Source organism: Phycodurus eques, chromosome 21 (assembly GCF_024500275.1).
Source record: "Phycodurus eques isolate BA_2022a chromosome 21, UOR_Pequ_1.1, whole genome shotgun sequence".
Taxonomy (NCBI): Eukaryota; Metazoa; Chordata; class Actinopteri; order Syngnathiformes; family Syngnathidae; genus Phycodurus; species Phycodurus eques.
The window spans coordinates 3,655,602-3,674,109 of NC_084545.1; the positions used below are offsets into that span (position 1 = coordinate 3,655,602).

At 41.8% G+C, this 18,508-nt stretch overlaps 1 protein-coding gene and 1 long non-coding RNA gene across 5 annotated transcripts in view; one reads left to right on the forward strand and one right to left on the reverse strand.

The window, feature by feature from the left end:
* The window catches only part of asap1b (ArfGAP with SH3 domain, ankyrin repeat and PH domain 1b), a 46,511-nt gene extending 28,468 nt beyond the window's left edge, over positions 1-18,043 (reverse strand). For all 4 annotated transcript variants that reach the window (XM_061665845.1, XM_061665843.1, XM_061665844.1 and 1 more), the window contains exons 1-3: positions 17,338-18,043; positions 3,718-3,790; positions 1,605-1,750 (exon numbers count right to left, since the gene is read on the reverse strand). In XM_061665845.1, coding sequence (XP_061521829.1) covers positions 1,605-1,750; positions 3,718-3,790; positions 17,338-17,463 — 345 coding nt within the window. In that variant the 5' untranslated portion in view covers positions 17,464-18,043. The remainder of the gene's footprint in view (positions 1-1,604; positions 1,751-3,717; positions 3,791-17,337) is intronic.
* Positions 17,098-17,809, forward strand: LOC133396255 (uncharacterized). Its single transcript, XR_009767341.1, has 2 exons — positions 17,098-17,222; positions 17,347-17,809. It is a non-coding gene; the product is annotated as an uncharacterized LOC133396255 (long non-coding RNA).
* Positions 18,044-18,508: the final 465 nt, after the last annotated feature.

Here is an 18,508-nt window from a genome sequence, read left to right on the forward strand (position 1 = left end):
ATAGGGAGTAAAGCCAATCTGATGAGTTTAAAACAGCTAAATAAATAAAAAAACACGATAAATAGATGCCTTGCTAGGGTGAGTCAGCAAAAGCAAAGACGAGCGTTCCTCAGTGGCTCTCTAACCATTAGGCTCAGCAAGGTCGTTTACAGCACGACTAAGCATTTATATCCCACACACACACACACACACACACACACACACACACACACACACACACACACAGAGCAGAAATCAAGGACGTAAACAACACTTAATGGACACTAATGTGCTTCTTAAGAGCCTTGCCTTTTTAAAAAAAATCTTTAACCGGCTGTCTTCCGGCTGTCCCGGAAGACCAAAAAGGAATAAACACTGAAAATATTGGCAGAATATAGAGCTCGGCTCTGAATTCCTTACGTCGAAGCCTGCAGAACAACTCGGACGGGGCATCGTTCATTCGTCAATAAGTAATTTGCAGCTCTTGCGTGCACTGGTTGGGAGTCTTTGGGGTACAGTTATCGAGTAACTTGCAATGCACGGGATGAAATGCCCGACGTAGTAAAGACAAAAGGGAAGACACGGGGGAGGAAGCACAGGAAGAGATCATTCTTCCCGGCGACACACGGGCCGTGCCGCCACGGATGTATTTATGGGCGCTTAATCTGGCGGTCTGCTGCACAGGAAGAGAGGTAGTGAGCGACGGCCCGCAACTCGCAGAGGATCTAAACAGAACACATTACTCAACCCGAACGTTCGGAGGGGGGGGAAATCCACAGCTTGCAGATAAGACCCTCGTGTCTGGAAGAAAGACACGTCTCAGAGGCTGTGCTATCTGTCCATGCACTGAGTTATTAAAGTTTCGGGTTTTATGGCGAGTCATTAAATGTTGCCGCTCAGGTGCAATGACATAAACTCAAATTGCTCACAATTCAGCATTCCCCATTTGTCTGATATACGTGATTCAAATTAGGTAGCGATCGAAGAAAATGTCAAGGAGGAGTTCGTCTTTGAAGGACACCTGGAAATGACAAAAACTCAAATTTATCGCATTGTAGTGTCACCAAATTGTTTAGTAGCAACTGGACAAAATCTTTAGTTGGTCTTCGACCCTGGAAAAGGCCAATATGACAAAGAATATTGTTTTTCTTCAAAATGGCCAATATGACCCTAAAATGGCCACTTAAAACCAACATTGCAGACTTCCTGTGTCTTTTTCTTTTTATTATTTTTTTTGTGGGTCTACTTATGATTGACACACCTACCAAATGTTATGTTGCCAAGTTAAACTGGTTTTGGGGCCTGAATTTGCCATTTGTCTTTAAAGGACCCCTGAAAAATCGCTAAAATGGCCGCTTAAAAAATGTCAGACCTGATGTCTTTTTGTAGGTCCACTCACAATAGGCATCCCTAAAACCTTTACTTTTTAAACACCCCGTTAACCTTTTGACCTTCCCCCACAGAAAGGAACCCCAAAAGCCTCACATAATCCTAATCCACACACGTAAACCAATTACAGTAGTGACAACCAAAATAATCCCTCCCCTTGTTTTAACCCCAAGTGGACCAAATGTGGACACATTCCTGCGACATTGAGCCTGACACACTTCATCTTTTGTACTCACCAGGTTCTTCAGGAGGGCCGACAGCTCCTTGGTGAGCGAGGAGAACTTGACAAAAGCCGTGCCAAGGTCTGGATTGTCCCGGCTGATGAAGTTGCTGCCGAATTTGTCCAGAGCCTGGGCGTAGTTTTCTTCATTTTGGACATGGTCTATATGACACAGAGGGAAATCAATGGTCAGCCTTCCTGTCCTGTCATCTGTGGCTAGGGATTAGCATTAGCATGACTAGCCGAGATGGTTATTTTTTTTCCCCCTGTTTTTGTCTTGGCCTTTCGAGACACTCGAAAACACAAACTGGGTGTTTGTTTTTCTTTGATCCCACTAGCTAAGGAGCTGTTTTCTGACTTAATGATATTTTTAACCTTTTCAGTTTAGCGACAAGACAAAGTACTACGCTAGCTATAATAATAATAATAATAATAATACATTACATTATATAGCGGTTTTCTAGCCACTTAAAGACGCTTCACAATTTCATGCATTAATCATTCACTCCTTCAAATTTGGTGGGGGTAAGCTACTTGTGTAGCCACAGCTGCCCTGGGGCGGTCTGACGGAAGCGTGGCTGCCATTCTGCGCCTTCGACCACCACCAAACATTCAACTGCATTCAATCGTAGGCAATGGGGGTTAAGTGTCTTGCTTAGGAACACAACAATGACATCCGCTCAGGCGACCCTCAGGTTGCAGGGCGTACTCTTACCTTCTGTACCACACCGCCCACATCATGTACACATTGGCAACAAATGTCGGACTCTCTGAACAGTCAATAAATAAATGCTTGCGTTTGTTTCTGTCTGGTCTGTGTCATGTCCAGCCTCCGTAAGTGTTAGCATAGCTTTGTGGCCTAATCTCCGGCCAAAGGGATGCTAGCCAACAGAAATGGATAGTGACACAGCTGAGAGTGTGTTTCAAGTTAAATTATGGCTTCTCTAGATCTTCTATAGAAGATGTTTTCACTTCTAAAGTGTTACCAAAAAGGATAAAGCTAATTCAGGCACACATCGGGTAACCATATTAGCTTGTTTCTTTTATGGTAGAAACAAACTAAGTGGTCTTAGTGGTCAGCCGTAAACAAGCACGGATGTTTGTTCCTGTCTGGTCCTTAGCTATGCGGAGTCATTTTCTGACTGCGAGCAGCGACCTTTGTTAGCGTAAACATAGGCTAAAGGCAGAAATGCATATTGAAAGTAACTTATGTTTTGTTATTAGATTCAGTTTATATGAGGGCTAAAAATAAAATGCACAACTTTACAATAAGTGGCTTGATGTGAAACCGAAAAGAGGATGTGGAAAAATGTCATGACCTCGCGACGAGAACGACTCGAAATAAGATGAATGTAGTGCAGCTGTCTTCCAAATGTTACACATTTCATAGTTTTTCTTTCGATTGTGAGTCTTAAGATAAACTTTCTGAATCTTTTTTGTTTGGAGGCCAGACATCTGAAACTGTCACTTTACCGAGGATGGAGGGAGAGGTGGTAAGTACTGAGTGGAAAATTACTGGGGATCCATGTCGCGGCGACGGACAAAACAAAGCGCCTGGATAAATACACCAAACGCCATCTGTCCCACAGAAGGCCATTTTGCACACGACAAAAATAAAGTCTTATTAGCGTGATTTGAGGCTGCATTTTCACTACAAGTTCCCAAGGGGTGAAATGGTACGCAAAACAAACAAAATAAAAAAAACCAAGATGTAAAAAAGCACATCTTGGTTTTAAGGTGACGTTCGCTTCCTATTCCTTATAGTAAGGGAACCAAATGCAAAAGTGATTTTCTTTTACGTGAACATTTACAATGAAACAAACGTAAAAGTTGTAACAACACTGAATTATTGCTGCACTGATATTCATATTGGCGTGAAGTCATTTCAAATGAATAAACAAGTCTGACCTACTGCCAAAAGCATATCACAAGCTGTGATGTCCATGAGCCAGAGGCTGAGCTGCACTGTGTTTGTGATGCAGTTATGCTTCCTGTCCCTTACCTAATATGTCCCAGTACCAAATAGATCGGAATACAAATACATATACAGGTACAATCCAACTAAATAAGGCAAATACTAAACGTTACATCGTGTTTGGTTGGCCTAGACAGATCAGCCTTGGTCTCACCTTGTCCTGAATTGTAGATGGCCTTGACGGATTTCTTTACCTTCTGCAGGGAAGTTCGGTCCTGGTCCAACGCCTGAGGAAAAGGAGGATAAATTGTTATTGTAATACGACAAATAACTGTCATAGCTGCTGCATTCCAGCCATTATTATTCCCAATCAATTAATTAGAACAACAAAGGCCACCACAATTAGGGGACTCGTTATTCTCCGGGTGGCATTTCGAAAGGATGTCATATGCGTTTGGCTCCGTTTCCCGCTCATGATTCATGCTGACACACCTGACAGTACAAACGCCTCACTGCCACGTCCTCTCGTAAACAATGATAAATGCCGGCAAAGCGCAGTGACACCAAGGTTAGTCAGTTAAGAGCAGCGCGTGCACACACAAATACACTCACACACACACACACAGACACACACACACATACAAACATATACACACCAGCGGACTAATTAGACTTCACAACATAATTAAGCTGTCCTTGGCCTTCCGTGGACGCTTTTACAAGGCTCGTCCCCAATTATCTCTGCGCAAGTTTGTCGCCACGGGGGGCAAACACTTTGATCCCCCCGCCGACCCACAATGCCTCACTGCTTAGCCCTCGTCTGTCGCGCAAGACAGTGGTCCAAAGAGCCCCTAGTAATGATATTGTACTACCGGATTAGGCCATACAGTGGTACCTTCACTTACGAGTTTAATTCCAGCCGTGACCAAAACCATATTTACTGAATTCACTCATGTTAAATCCATTTTCCCCATTCAAATGAATTGAAATACCATTAATCCATTCCAGCCCCCCTCCCCCCCAAAAAAACTAATTTTTTGTTACATTTTTAATAAAGAAAAATTGCACTGCATTTTATTAAAAAAAAAAAAAATTAACTGGTTTTAAGTGTAATTACTGTATGCACAGTCTGTCGGATTCATGTGTTGAATGTGTGCCTTTAAGGGGCGTGGCCTAGTGAGTGATCTCAGGGCTGGAGTTGGGTTGGCCGGTTATAGTTCAGTGTGAGTGTTCTCATTTTGTATTTGAGCTCGCCTATTTGTCCCGTTCAATTAACGGCTGAAAGTAAAGCTGAAACGCAATCAAAATAGTTTTATTTAAAAAATGAACCCCTGAGGAAGGCTACACAACACCCCAAAAATAAATACAGACAAAATAAAAAAATTTGGGCCATTTTTTTAAATCTGAAATCACGTCACAACTGCTTGTTGCAAAATCAGGTTAACGTAATTGTTTTGCTTTTTTCATTTCATAGTGCTAAATCCAGTTTTACCATCTACGTGAGTCACTCCAAAGCTTTGCAAATAAATGATTTCTTAGCATAGCGCAGTAAAATTACTCGTTTCCTAGTCGTCATGGACACGTCGCTAGGCAGAATATGTGGTGCAAAAATAAATAAATAAATGTATGATGCATAAAACACATGGAAATTGCTTCTTTCCTAGCCACGTCACAACCACTTATCGCAAGGCAGAATTGGTGGTCAAAAGTCATTTGGTCAATTAAAAAATAAAAATAGGCATAAACAAACACAAATACTAAAGGAAAGATTATTTGGCGAATTATGAGGTATGGCTATCAACATGCGTTTTCTTCTCCACTTCTCTATTGAATATAAAACAGACTAGCCACATACTACTCGATCATTGGTTTCATAATGCAATCTCTCAACTTTGTTGTGTGGAAAAAATGGACCTTGATGGCTCAGCATCATATGATCTACGAAAGATTTATGTTCTAACGCGAGCAGACGTGGCGTCACACAGCGGATGTCACACAAGTGATCCCCCGGGGCGGCTGACAATTTCATTAACACACCACCCAAGCGAGGCTGAGATTATTCATCGTAAAACTGTAAGCAGCAAAGCTTCCCAGATTCAAACAATTGACCCACATGTTTATTATTGTTGTTTGCAGTGGTGTTGCATCATACTGAGCGCCGTTTCAAATATTTTAGAAGCCTGGAATGGCTACATCAGTGCACTTTTACACCACTGCACAATAATAAAGTATTGTTCAATGAAGTCCACACTGACACTGACAATTAAAACCACGCGTCTTTGTACTCTTTGCAGTTGTAATGCGAGGGCTTGTGCTTGAATGTAACCGCAAAGAGATGCAGCCTTTCAAGCGAGAGGAAGCTAAAAATCAATGAAGCAGCACTGTCTTGGCACACTGTCTTTGTAGCCCTTGGCAACAAGCGGGGACCGGTCCAAAACTCGGCCTCCTCTTTCTCTGAACACCCTCACAAGGATTCTTTGCAACCAACGGCAAGCTTCGGCATTAGCGAAAATGGTGACAACGACGAAACATCTGCGGCAAGTTACTAGGGAGGAAAGACTATAAACTAGCTGGTGTGGTTGTCCCTTGAGGGAAGTCCATTTGTGGATGTCAATCGAGTGTGATCAATACATAGCTAGTCCTAGATAGACCTTCCTTAAAGAGATGAGAAAACCGCATTTCCTTGTCCAGTTTCCGTCGCCACAAACAGGATTTGGAGGCGGGACGTAAACAGAGTTACGAAATTATTGTGGAATTCCGCTGCCACAAATAGAAGATATAGGACAGGGAGGCATTAATGCAGTCAGAAGGACTCATACTAAGAAAATGACTCCAAAAACAGATATGACACGATAGGATCATGTCAACTTCATCAATCCATATTATTTCCACTTCTCTGTATTAAATATAAAACAACATATGTGAGGCACAGGTCTTTGCTGCCTCTCATAGCAGATAAAGAACAGAAAGATAAAGGAATATACGCAATCAAACAGAAACAGGCTAAGATAATTACTCCCAAAACCCGGAAGATACGGACGATGAAAAGTTTATCGATGTATCTGTATGAAACACAAAACAACATAAAAGCATTTACAAGCATGTTTTTCTTTGGAAAATGCGAGGCATTTGCTGCCACTCATAACAGATAAAGGAGAGGGAGAGCAGGCATGAACGCAGTCAGAAAGACTCCTGTCTAATGCCTCCAAAGACAACCAAACATTACTCCTGAACTTTTATTTTTTAAGTATGGTGGCACAAATATCAGTACAGTTGTCATAACCCCATACATGTTAAATTTGTGACCTTAAGAGTTGACCCTAATAATGCTAATATGTAGCCACCTAGCATTGTGACGCAGGCTAAAGGGTGGGAACATATGACAACTGTGTACTCTCACAATGGCGAAACAGCCCCGTTACGAGGACAGCCGGCATTTGGTGATTTTCCACTTGGCATGTGGCTTCTTTATTACAAAAAGACAAGTTTTGACCCTTGTCTATCCACATATTCATGTACTGCATTGTGTCTAGGCTTGCCCTGACACTGCAGCTGTTGGGTGGTAAAATGTCTACGGCAACCCAATGGTGGGTGCCAAATTAGTTGGTCCCCTTGACAACATTGTGTATGTTAATTAACTCAGCAGCACTGCTGAAATGTGGACTATTGTAGTCCGCAAATTGCTCTGCTAACCATGCCCAGGAGGTCTGAGCCACAGGAAACCCTGACTCTGCACAAAAGACAGCGAGGTCGTCTCCACTTCACGCTTCCTGCCTCGGGGCCTTATCCCCACTCAGCAGGCTGACCGTTTCCCATGCAGCCATCTTTTGACAGGAAGCAGGAAACGGTCGAGCTTGTCGGTGTCCCGCGGGGGTCGGCCACGCTCCGTCACAATGACACCGAACGGTCAACACCGAAGTGTTCTGATTTACTAATCCCCAATTGCTTCATCTGGCCATTACCAAGGAGCCGAGACATGGTCGCCTCACGCTCAGGCTGATAATTCTTTGCTGCCAAGTTTGCGGGAAGATGCACTGGCCCAACAAAGCCAGCTCTGTTTTTTGTTTTGTTTTTTTGGCGGGGCCTCGACTGTTTTAGTCTTCGAGCATCCTGACCCAAGTTCTGAGAAGCGTTAATGTTCTAATTATAGTCACGCGGCAGTGGAAAACAGGAAAGGGCACAGAGAAAAAAGGACTTCCCCCAAAAGCCAGGACAAAAACATCTCGGCCGATACATTTACTGCCAACGACATCTGCTTCTCCTAAAAACAAGACGAGACATCATGAGGCCATTTCGTGAGAATTCGGGGCTCTTACAGAGTTTAACAGACAAATCAGGAAATTATTTGTGGACTTAAACCCATTTTAACCGCAGCAACTAGGAACTTTAGCCCAGAATTAGGAACTTGGCCTAGAACTAAGAACTTTTCCTTGGAACTTTACCCCTAAAACTAGGAACTTTAACCCCATAACTACGAATTTTAACCCATGAACTCGGGACTTTACCTTAGAGCTAAGAATTTTTGCCCACAACTATGAAATTAACTTTATCCTGAAGCAGGAACTTTACCCAAGAGCTTGGAACTTTACTGCCATTTGTTTCTTTCATGGCAGGGTACCAACAATTTTGTCAAGATATCTACCAAGAACTAAAACTTACTGGAACTTTTGGTGTAACGTAGCATTGTTAGTTAAAATTGCTTAAACAATATCAAGGAGACCTGGATGATCTTAAAGATGATTTAATATTCTTGCAAGAAGGAACAATGAAATACCAAACAGCAAAAGCCACTTACACAGTGGTTGTTCAAAGAATGCTTCTCTGAGCTTCTCCTTTAAAACATGTGTAAGTCATGCCTCACTTAACATGCACAAGGCATGCTCTATCTGATTACCATTGTTTTCTCTTATCCTAAGAAGATAGTCTTGTCAAACTTTGTCATCCTCTGATTGAATCAAATAGAAACTATCCCCCAATCACAAACATACTCAACAGTCTTATCAGTCATTAGTCAGTATTAAGGCAGTCAGCAAGTGTGAGACGTACGGTAACGTAAGAATATACAGAAATCAGTCTATGATTGTATACATTTTCTATCCATGCTATGACATTGTTCTTTGGACCAGCGTCTCGCGAGCCATTTCGTTCTTGGACTTAGTTGAAATCCTTTAAGCATTGTAAATATCTTTATCATAGCAAAATCTCGCAGCCTTCACCAACGCATTGCTATTCTACAGTAAGACAAAGTAAAGTCTGAGAACAGATTCAGTCCATCCGTCACTGAGTCGGTCAAGTCTCTGTGACAGTATGACTCAAGCAGGAAGGGTGGGGAGCCTTTTCATTGGCAGGAAGCAAAGACACATCCCTCTCTCTCTCTCTCTCTCTGACACTAAGTGTGGGGAACGGGGAAAATAAGAGGATGTAGCGCTTCCAAAAAGCCGCTGAGGTCAGACAGCACAAACACAGGGGAAAAACATCTTGGGTGACATTCCTGGATTCTAATTGCTTGCTTTTGTTGATGAACTTTTTCTTAGACACGAGCTTTTGGCAGAACATCTCCAGAAATTGAAAGCACCTGGGAGTTGGCTTGCAGCGTTCTCGTTAGCATCTCTTCAGCGAATCATGTTTTCCTCATCACACCCACACGCAGTGAAGCATCGGAATCGGAATACATTTGCTTATTGGTTTTGCACCGGTTGGGAAGTCATTATTCATGTAAAAGCAGCTGTTAGATTGTTTCATTACGACGAGAGAAACGGTGGGAAAAACGATGGGAAGAACCAAACAAAACTCGTAGGTCACAATGCTGATTCATCCAGTTATCATCCCAGTCATTCGGTATGCAGAACACCTGGATTTACACTAAGTATTGGAGTCTTTGTTCCAGCCTCAATGTTATTTCTTTATCTTATGCCGTTCGTAACCTCGAAACATCGTGGGTTGAGTTCATCAAGCTGAGGACCAAGTTTTTGACATGACACGAACTCTGTCCTACTGGACAAAAAAATGGTCAAAAGTGCTTTCCTGTTATGTACGAAACAAAAAAGAAGTGAAAAAGGGGTTGGTTTATCGCAGTCAAACTACTCCAAGATGGATCTGATCGCAAATCTCTTTGCTTATCAGCTGATAAGACTAGCAGCTCTGTTTCCTTGCTAGCCAACGACCCGGCAAACCTTTACCACTCAAACACACAAGTCAAAGAATGTGCACCCTTGACAAACAAAAGACGTTCCTGGACACGAGTGGCCATGGGTGCGCGTCTGTGAGGCGGCTTCACAGCATTCCTCGAGGTCTGTCTGTAGTGGAGTCTCAAATTTCACACGTCTAAGACGACGTGAGGGTGTTAGGGAGCTGCTAAAACCACAGGTGCACCCTTTTTAGGCCATTTGGATGCTCATGCAGACATTCCCAAAAGACAAAAAACATAAACTGCCTAGAACTAACTTCATCTACTTATTTGCTACATTAATCTAACGCATTGATAAAATGTTAAAAACAAAGCGAATACCGGTCGACGTTATGTAGCCACAAATAAAAAAAAGCAACAAAATCCAGATTTTCCCCACACACAAAATTTTTCTTTTTAAGTCGATCGCCATTTGTCGATAGATTTCGCAAATTTTTGATCCGACGTCAATGATGTAAGCAGCTTATGATGCCGTCTTAACAAAACAAAACAAAATCTTATCTCTGTGAGAAGACTGGCACCAAAGTATGCCTATTTGCCCGTCAAGCATGTAAAAAAAAAAAAGCAACAACAAAAAAAAAACAGCTAGCCTTCTGTAGTTTGGGTCCAATATAGTAAAAAAAAGCAGCATATCATGCCATGTCTTGACTAGAAAAAAATAAAACATAAAATCAAAACTACGTGATTTGTCCTCAATGTTTTGTATCATTTGATGTTATCGTTATATTTTGTTTTCTTCTTTCTAGAGTCAGGAAACTATCGTAGAAAACAGCATATCATGCCTTGTCTTGACTCAGGAATCTTAACTCCATGACAGTGCTATTTGTGTTTAGATTGTAAAACTGTTGTACAATTTGACGTTTATGTCTTATTTTTCATTATTTCTAAAGTCAGCAACTTACTGGAGCAAGCAGCATATCATGCAGTGTCTTGACTGAAGTTCTTTCCGAGACAATGACAACAACAAAGCACATAAGCTGCATATTGAGCATGCGGGTAGCGTTCCAGGCAAGTTTGCGTTCAAATTTGGACGCAGAGACACCGTACGAGTCTTTGTTGTGCATGCACACACAAATAGTTGGCGGTGTGGGCCAAGGCCAAGCACCGTCAAGAACTCGTAGAGAAAGAGAAACGCATTGTTTACCCCCCCCGGGCCACAACAGGACAGTCAGCCGTCAGAGCCAAGCACCGTCTGCTGAACCTGCAGGGCAACACTTGAGGCTCAAGTTAGCGCACCACTTATATTGTGATGGAGGAGGAGGAAGATGAAGAGAAGATGGCGGCCGTACCAATAGGGTTGTTACATGCTTTCCCTGACATTATGGAGTAAAATTAACAGACGGTTCAGTCAAGTCATTTGTTTGAGTCGTTTCGCAAACAAATCTCACAAGTTTGCATGTCATAATCAAATATGATCTGCAAGGGAAGGTTCTACTCCATCTCAAAGTAAATAATTCCATTGTCTATATTAGTTCTTAAATTATATGAATGATGAATAATCATTAAAGTGATGAAAATTCAAATTAAAGTATAACATGAAATTGTTTTTATCAATGTTGGAATAAAATGTAATAAAGAGAAAATTACCTGTAAAATTAAATGAAAGTAAAAAAACAAAACAGCAATGCACTTCAATAAATGTTACCTATAGAATCTAGAGAATAAATGTTAAAAACCTAACAAGTAAATTATGAATAAATATTCAAATGTAAAAAACAATTACTTAAACAGAAACAATGCATGTTGATAAATGTTATAGAAATAAAAAACAAAAATATCAATTGAATGAATGTTAAAAATAAAATGTATGTAAATTATAATTGCATTAAAGACTTAGATTCAAATAAAATGAAATAAAAACGGTAAATATCAAACAATGCATGTCTAAATGTTATTAGAAATACAATTCAAATAAAAACATCTAAATATAATATGTAAATGATGATATAAATAGTGCGAATGGCTGGCAACCAGTTCAGGGTGTAGCCCGCCTCTCGCCCAGAGTCAGCTGGGATAGGCTCCAGCACGCCCGCGACCCTCGTGAGGATAAAGCGGTACAGAAGATGGATGGACGGATTAAAAACAACATAACTGGCCATGGACCTTACCAAAAATAAAATAATGATCTGACAAAGTAACGCCTGACTTAATAAATCAAGAGTTTGTGTGCAAAACCTCCTTTTGGCAGATTGCTCATCATAACGCCTCATTACAGAATAACCCAGATATTAAATAGAATAGCATCCCCCCAAAATAAGGGCTAGACGTTGTCCATTGAATGTCAACAAACCACAGAGTCATTTTGTAAGTTGTACCGCTTTGCACAGCAGGGGGGTGACATGTTGCCTTGCTTGTTTGCCGTCCGGGGCTGAAATCTGATAATCGGCCGGCGCGACACAGCTGTCGACCGGCCGCTGCCACAGCTGCACTGCGTATATCACCGGGGGCTATTAGCCGCCAGTGGATAAGTCCCCCTCTTCCGACACGTACTGCCCTGCCCTGCATCCTGTGATCCCCCCTCTGCTGTCAGCCAGATTTATGCGAGGAAGAGTGGGTCTGTGTTCGCATCGGTCTGTGAGCCTTCTTAAAAACTGATGCTCCTTAACAAGGCCTCCTGTTATGTTGGGGGTGAGATTAAACAGTTTTAAACTGGAAAACGCTAGGGGGGAAAAAAAAATAATAATTTAAATGTAAAAAATTAAATAAATAAGGGATGACCTTTTTATGTTTTTTTTTATTATTTACATAGTATCTTAAATATATTGACTGAAGTGACACAGTGGGCTAAAGGGGGACAGAAAGGTCAAATATATGTACTTTTTTAAAGATGATACACACGTTCCTACTATATGTCCCCTGATAGGTACGGTGGTAGAAGCTAAAATTAGCATTTTCCTAGCGAGTGGGGGGGACAAAAGAAAGTGAACCTGTTCGCCAGCAATTAGTGACCACCCTAGCTACCTATCTAGGTAGGTAAGTAGGTAGGAAGAAGCTAATATTAGGTTTTTTGCTAGCTAGTGGAAAAAGAATAGTAAGCATGTTAGCCATGAGCATCATCGCAATGTCAGCAATGAGCATCATAGTTAGCTACTTAGCTAGAGCTATAGGTAGGTAGGTAGGTAGGTAGGTAAGTAGCAGCTAAAATTATCATATTGGCAGACCGTGTTAGCCAAGCATTGAAGCTCGGTAGTTAGCATCATAGATATGAAGACTAGATGCACCAGTGCGCAGTAGCAGCTTAGCTAACCGACGTGCTTCAGTGGCGGCCAGGTTGGGGAGGTCGACTTTCCCATCAAAGGCAACGCATGGACATTTAAATTAATTCGGAACGTGCTCATTTCTCAACCAATTTTAATAAAGTTTATTTTTCTGTTAATTTTTTCTTTTTCTCAAAAGGGGTGTGTCATATGTACCCTTTCACATCTATGGAAATAGTTATTGGTAGCTAGCTAGGTAGGTAGGTAGGCATATGCTAATATCAGCTTTTTACTAAAACATTTTAACCAGACCTTGATAGGCATCATAGCTATCTAGGTAGGAGTTAATATAATTTTACTAACATATGGAAAAATAAAGTGAACGTGTTAGCATGAGCATCATGAACAACATTTAAAAAAAAAAAAAAAAACTGTTTATTATATATTTATTGGGGTGAGCAATTCTGCTAGCAAACATGTACAACTTGGTACTGTAGTGGAGAACTATGCCTGCATTGTTGGGATGGATGGGACACTGCCACGTGTGACAACACATGACGATCAGCAAGGGCTTTCATGAGACAACATCAACGTCACTTCAGCCACGTTTGTGATGTCACGTGTCCATAACGCAGAATTGACATGCTTGATTAGACACAATGAAGCTATTGTTAAATTAATGCCTCTCTTCCAAATGATGCAAAACTACAATTGATCATTATTGAAGCCTTTATGTTGATATTCCATCCTTACATACATAAAAGTAATAACAAATGCCATTGATGTGTTTTATTTTTTGTGTAGCATCAGACTGCTCAAACTGTTCCTGTTGCACCGGTCTATTGTTCATCATCTCCTAAGGAAGAAGAAATTATTGATGCTGTATTTTCCTCAATTAAAAAAAAAAGAAACAAAGAAACAATTGAGGTTGCACTTTCCTAAAAAGACAAACTATTGATGTTGCACTTTCCTAAAAAAGAAGACAAACCAATGATGCTGCACTTTCCTATACAGAAGACAAACTTATGAATGCTGCACCTTTATGAATAACTTTTGTTTTATGATGGCCTAGTTTGGTCAAAGATATAAAACCAGTACAAACAATGATGTTTTGTGTACCGTTTTTTTTTTTTAAACCATCCAGCAGTCATTCTTTCCGTGGAAATTAAAGACGCAGTGGCTCGGAACAAAACTCCACATTCAGTGTCACATCCTTTTCAGTCACAGCTTCTATTGAAAAGGCTGTTATGCCAAAAAAAAAAAGGTCAAGCCCAGTGAATAGGAAGACTGAAAAGTCAACATTATTCCCGGTGCGGCCCACGTCACACTGTATGAAAGGAGGGCTTCCCTTGTCGCCTGAGACTCTAAAAGTAGCACCGTTACATCAAAGCACATCCGCGTTAATGAATGGGAAAAACACATTCTTCACCATTTTGCATCAGCTCCTTTCTGTCAGAACAGCATCAACTGCGAGGGTTTTCTTTGTATGCGGGGATAAAAAGCAAAAGTAGGTCAACACTTGCCTGTGGAGCGTTCCGACGCTAGAGTCGGGGGAAAAAAAGCAAATATGAACTCATTTGTGCTCGTCTCATCTTGTCCCTCAATGTACTCGATGCTACGACGATTAGCTCGCGTTTCAACGTCAAGGCCTATAGCTGTCATCCATCTTGAAAGCCCACATGACAAATCTATGTTATTTTCTTTCATAAAGGCGACACTTTGATACCCTATGGCTAAACAATCCTATTTAACAACAGTGAAGGTTGTAGGGAGGTAGGTGGGGGCTAGTGTTAGCATTTTGCTAGGAAAAAAAAAAGAAATTTGACATTAGTCAGGTCCCAATGTAGAGCGTAGTTAGTGAATTACAGCTATAGATAGTCACATATTAGAATGTTTCTAGTGGAAAGAGAAGAAGCTGAACATGTTAATTAGCTACAACTCAATGAGGATCATAGTCAGCTATTGTTATAGGTAGGTTGGGACACAGATAGGTAGGTAGGTAGGTAGGTATGGAAAGGATGAACGAAGGTACATAGAAGATAATATTAACATTTTGGTGGAAAAATAAAAAAGTTAACATGTTGACAATTAGCAACATAGCTAGCTAGCTGGCAAAAGCTATCGGTAGGTGAGTAGATATAGACGGGTAGAAGATTATTAGCATTACTAGCAAGTGGAAAAATAAGAAAGGGAACATGTTTGAGACTGATGTTAGCATAACATTAGCACATGTTGCTGCGGCGACGGAGCAGGGACCAATCAATAATGAATAATGAATAGGAATGAAATAACAATGAGTTGGTCAGCTTTCTGCCTCAGGTTACATTGGTGAAATATTCACAGAGTACTTTTGCATCATTCACTTTGTTAATGCAGCAAGGAAAAACAACAACAACAAAAAAGAATGGGAATGTCACAGAGTTGAATGGTCTTCCCTGTCATGTATCCCCGCAACCAAGAGGGGGACAAAAATAAAATAAAAAATCCATCGTGGCTACTGGAGCACATGGAGCGCTCTCCTCAGACAGATGTTTTTCGTTTGGGGAGGTGAGTTACCACGCCAGCTTTTTCCTCGTTACAACTGGCGGAGAGGCTGACTGACACTTATTCCAAAAGAAGGAGCACAGATTAGCTACTAGCATTAGCTGGCAGGCAAAAACTCAGGAGGTCAAAGCGGCATATGCAAAGCGTAAACATTTCCTTTTTTTTTTGCGACACTTATTCCGAAGGTACCAGCCTCGACAATTTACTGCTGTGCTGGTTAATGACTAGCAGGGCTGGCTGATACAGCCTTAAAATAAAAAATGTAAATCTGATTTTTAATTTTTATCAAGTTTGTCAATTTACCTTTTAGAAAAAGCAAATGAGAATGACATTCAAAAGTTTCAAACGTGGACAAATCCCTGTTTTGCAATATATATAGACACCATGTAGAGCTGTCATTAATATTTTTAGAATGAATTAGACTAATCGATCATTCCATCGATTAATCGAATAACTGGATAAAAAAAATTGATTTTGCATGAAAGTTGAATACAATTTGACTTCACTTATTCCAACTAATTCCGAAAATATTCCGCATACGGACTGCACCAAATGCTAGGGAGCCTGCAGGCGCTCAGGTTGGCAGTGAGCTGTGTGTTTTACATTTGAAAATGAGGTCACGCTTAGGCATCGGAGCGAAGGTGTGTGTGTGTGTGTGTGTGTGTGTGTGTGTGTGAGATTCCCAAGTTTGATGCTCCATTTAATCGGGATGCCACGACGGGGGTCCTGAGGTGGGTAACACACGGGGGGCCCCGGTCTGCCTGACCCGATTACACGGCCAGGACACGATAAAAGATGACACAGCATTAACAATAACGCAAACAAGGTGTGTTGTTGTTGCTGTTCATGGTGTAGCTGGCGCATTTTGCTTTTTCATTGGCTGGTCGCTCGGAAATGTGTCTTGAATGTCACTCAAAAACCTCACAAGACTAATCTCACAAGACTTCCATTCAGCCAGCATCAAAGTTTTGCTATTTCTCAGGTTTTTTTTTTGGGTTTTTTTTGTGCGACACTCATTCCAAACGAAGGTCCAGCCTTGACCACTTAGCTGCTAGTGCTAGCTTGCGGAGAATGTACCTCAAAAGTCACCCAAAAACTTGAGAAGGTCAAACCATTTAAGTGAATAAGTTTTACTTCTTCCTACTCCTTGTAGGATGTGTATAATTTAACTTTATTTTTTGTTCAAATCTTGTTGCTTTGTAGTTTTTTCTGTTACTTTTTTTTATTTGTCCATATGGTCGAAATAAAGAATTCAATTCAAATTCAAGTTTTGCTTTTTCTTTGGCTTCTTCGCGACACGTATCCAAACCAAGGAGCAGCTTTGCCAATTTAGCTGCCAGCCTAGTTGGCAGAAAATGTCTCCAAACTCCTGCAAAAACTTGGAAGGATGAACCATCGCGATGCAAAACATATCATCCAAAACATCTGTTCTGCTAGCCAGTTGACCCCCTTCTTTTTTTTTTTTTTTTTTTTTTAAATGTCAGGCTGCTAATTGAATGGCAAATCCGCAACTCTGTTTGCCTGCCTCCTACATTGGTGAACGTGACTATCAGCGGCTCGCCAGCCATGAACCTCCAAGCACGTCACTGCTTCACGGTTACGTAACCGACACATCCTCCATCACATTTGCCCAACCCCTCTCTTTATAGTGCTCTTATGTGGCAAGAAAAGGACCAGGAGGACACACGAGTTCACCTTCAGAGAGAAAGCGAGAGCGCTTGGGGCATTCATATAGTCAAGGAGGAGAAGAAAGGGCCTATTTCTGCTTCTAATGCATTGAGGAAAAAGCATGTAAATAGCCTACAGGTGCTTTTATCACAATGCAAATGCACATGGATGCAGTGTTAAAAACATGTTCTTTCTTTTTTTTGCACGCATCCTGTGTTGGTGGTGCTGCTCCCCTCACCTCCTCCAGAACGTTGACGCTGTTCCTGCAGCTCTGCAGCCGGGTGGTGAAGCTGGACGTGGTAGGCGAATTGTAATCCTCTGTGGTCTCCGAGAGGAACTCGGATACCGATATCTGATCCGGCATCCTCGACGGCGGATAATGGCCAGCTGGGTGGGTAGATGGGGGGGGATTGAGGAGCGAGAACTTCAGGGGGAACACAGCATGTAAACGCGGGTTGTGGAGTGGGGGGAGAAGCAGGGCGAGTCCGAGTGAGTGAGGGGGGGGTGAGAAAGCGGATTTTCCTTGTCGCTACGGAGATGATTAAGTCTCGTTTTTCCCCTCACAGATGACTTCACTGCTCCCGGGGGGGTGGGGTGAAAGAATTAGCTCGATTTTTAGACGGAAAGGGGAGCGTGTAAACGTCTAAAATAGCGCGTCTAACTCGACCTCGGAAGGAGGATAGCGGATGGCCACATTATGCTCTACAGATGTTCCAAAACCGAGCCCAGTTTACTCAAATCGCCCACCAACCGTCCGCCGTTCGCGCTAAGCGTCCTCTCTATTGTAGTCCATGGTGCGCAGATGTCATCTTCCAACTGCGGCGGACTTCCGTTCTGCTTTCCTCTGCTGCTTTTTTTTGTGTCTTTTGTTTTTTGATGGTATGATAAAGGTTTTGGTGCCGCAGACTCATCCGCCGCCGCCACTCTCTCCAAGCTGCTCTGCTCTGAAGAGGAGGAGGAGGAAGAGGAGGAGGAGGAGGAGGGCGCGAGAGCGTAGCGAGCAGACGTCCGAACTGGCGACTTCTTGTTTCTGGTTTTCAAAATAAAACTAGCGTTACAAAGAAAACGTATACGCAAACGACAAGGCGGACTGGGTGGTGTCGTTTGTGTCGTTTGGTATTGTCGTTTTGAAATTTCTGCCACATACAATGACAAATAGACAAGTTTATAGAAGTTGAGCTATCTCTTAACCGCAATCGACATTTTGGGGGGTATTTTATTTTGTAAACAGATCACCCTACATATTCATGAAATTGTGCTTATTAAGGATAACTTGATCCACATTCCCTTTTTCCATCAGTTTCGCCTGGCTGTCACTGCGCATGCGTCATGTAACTGCAGCGAATGCTGCTGCTCAACGTTAGCCGGGCCTTCCAGTCTTCACGCACAAACGTGGCTTGTTTACGATT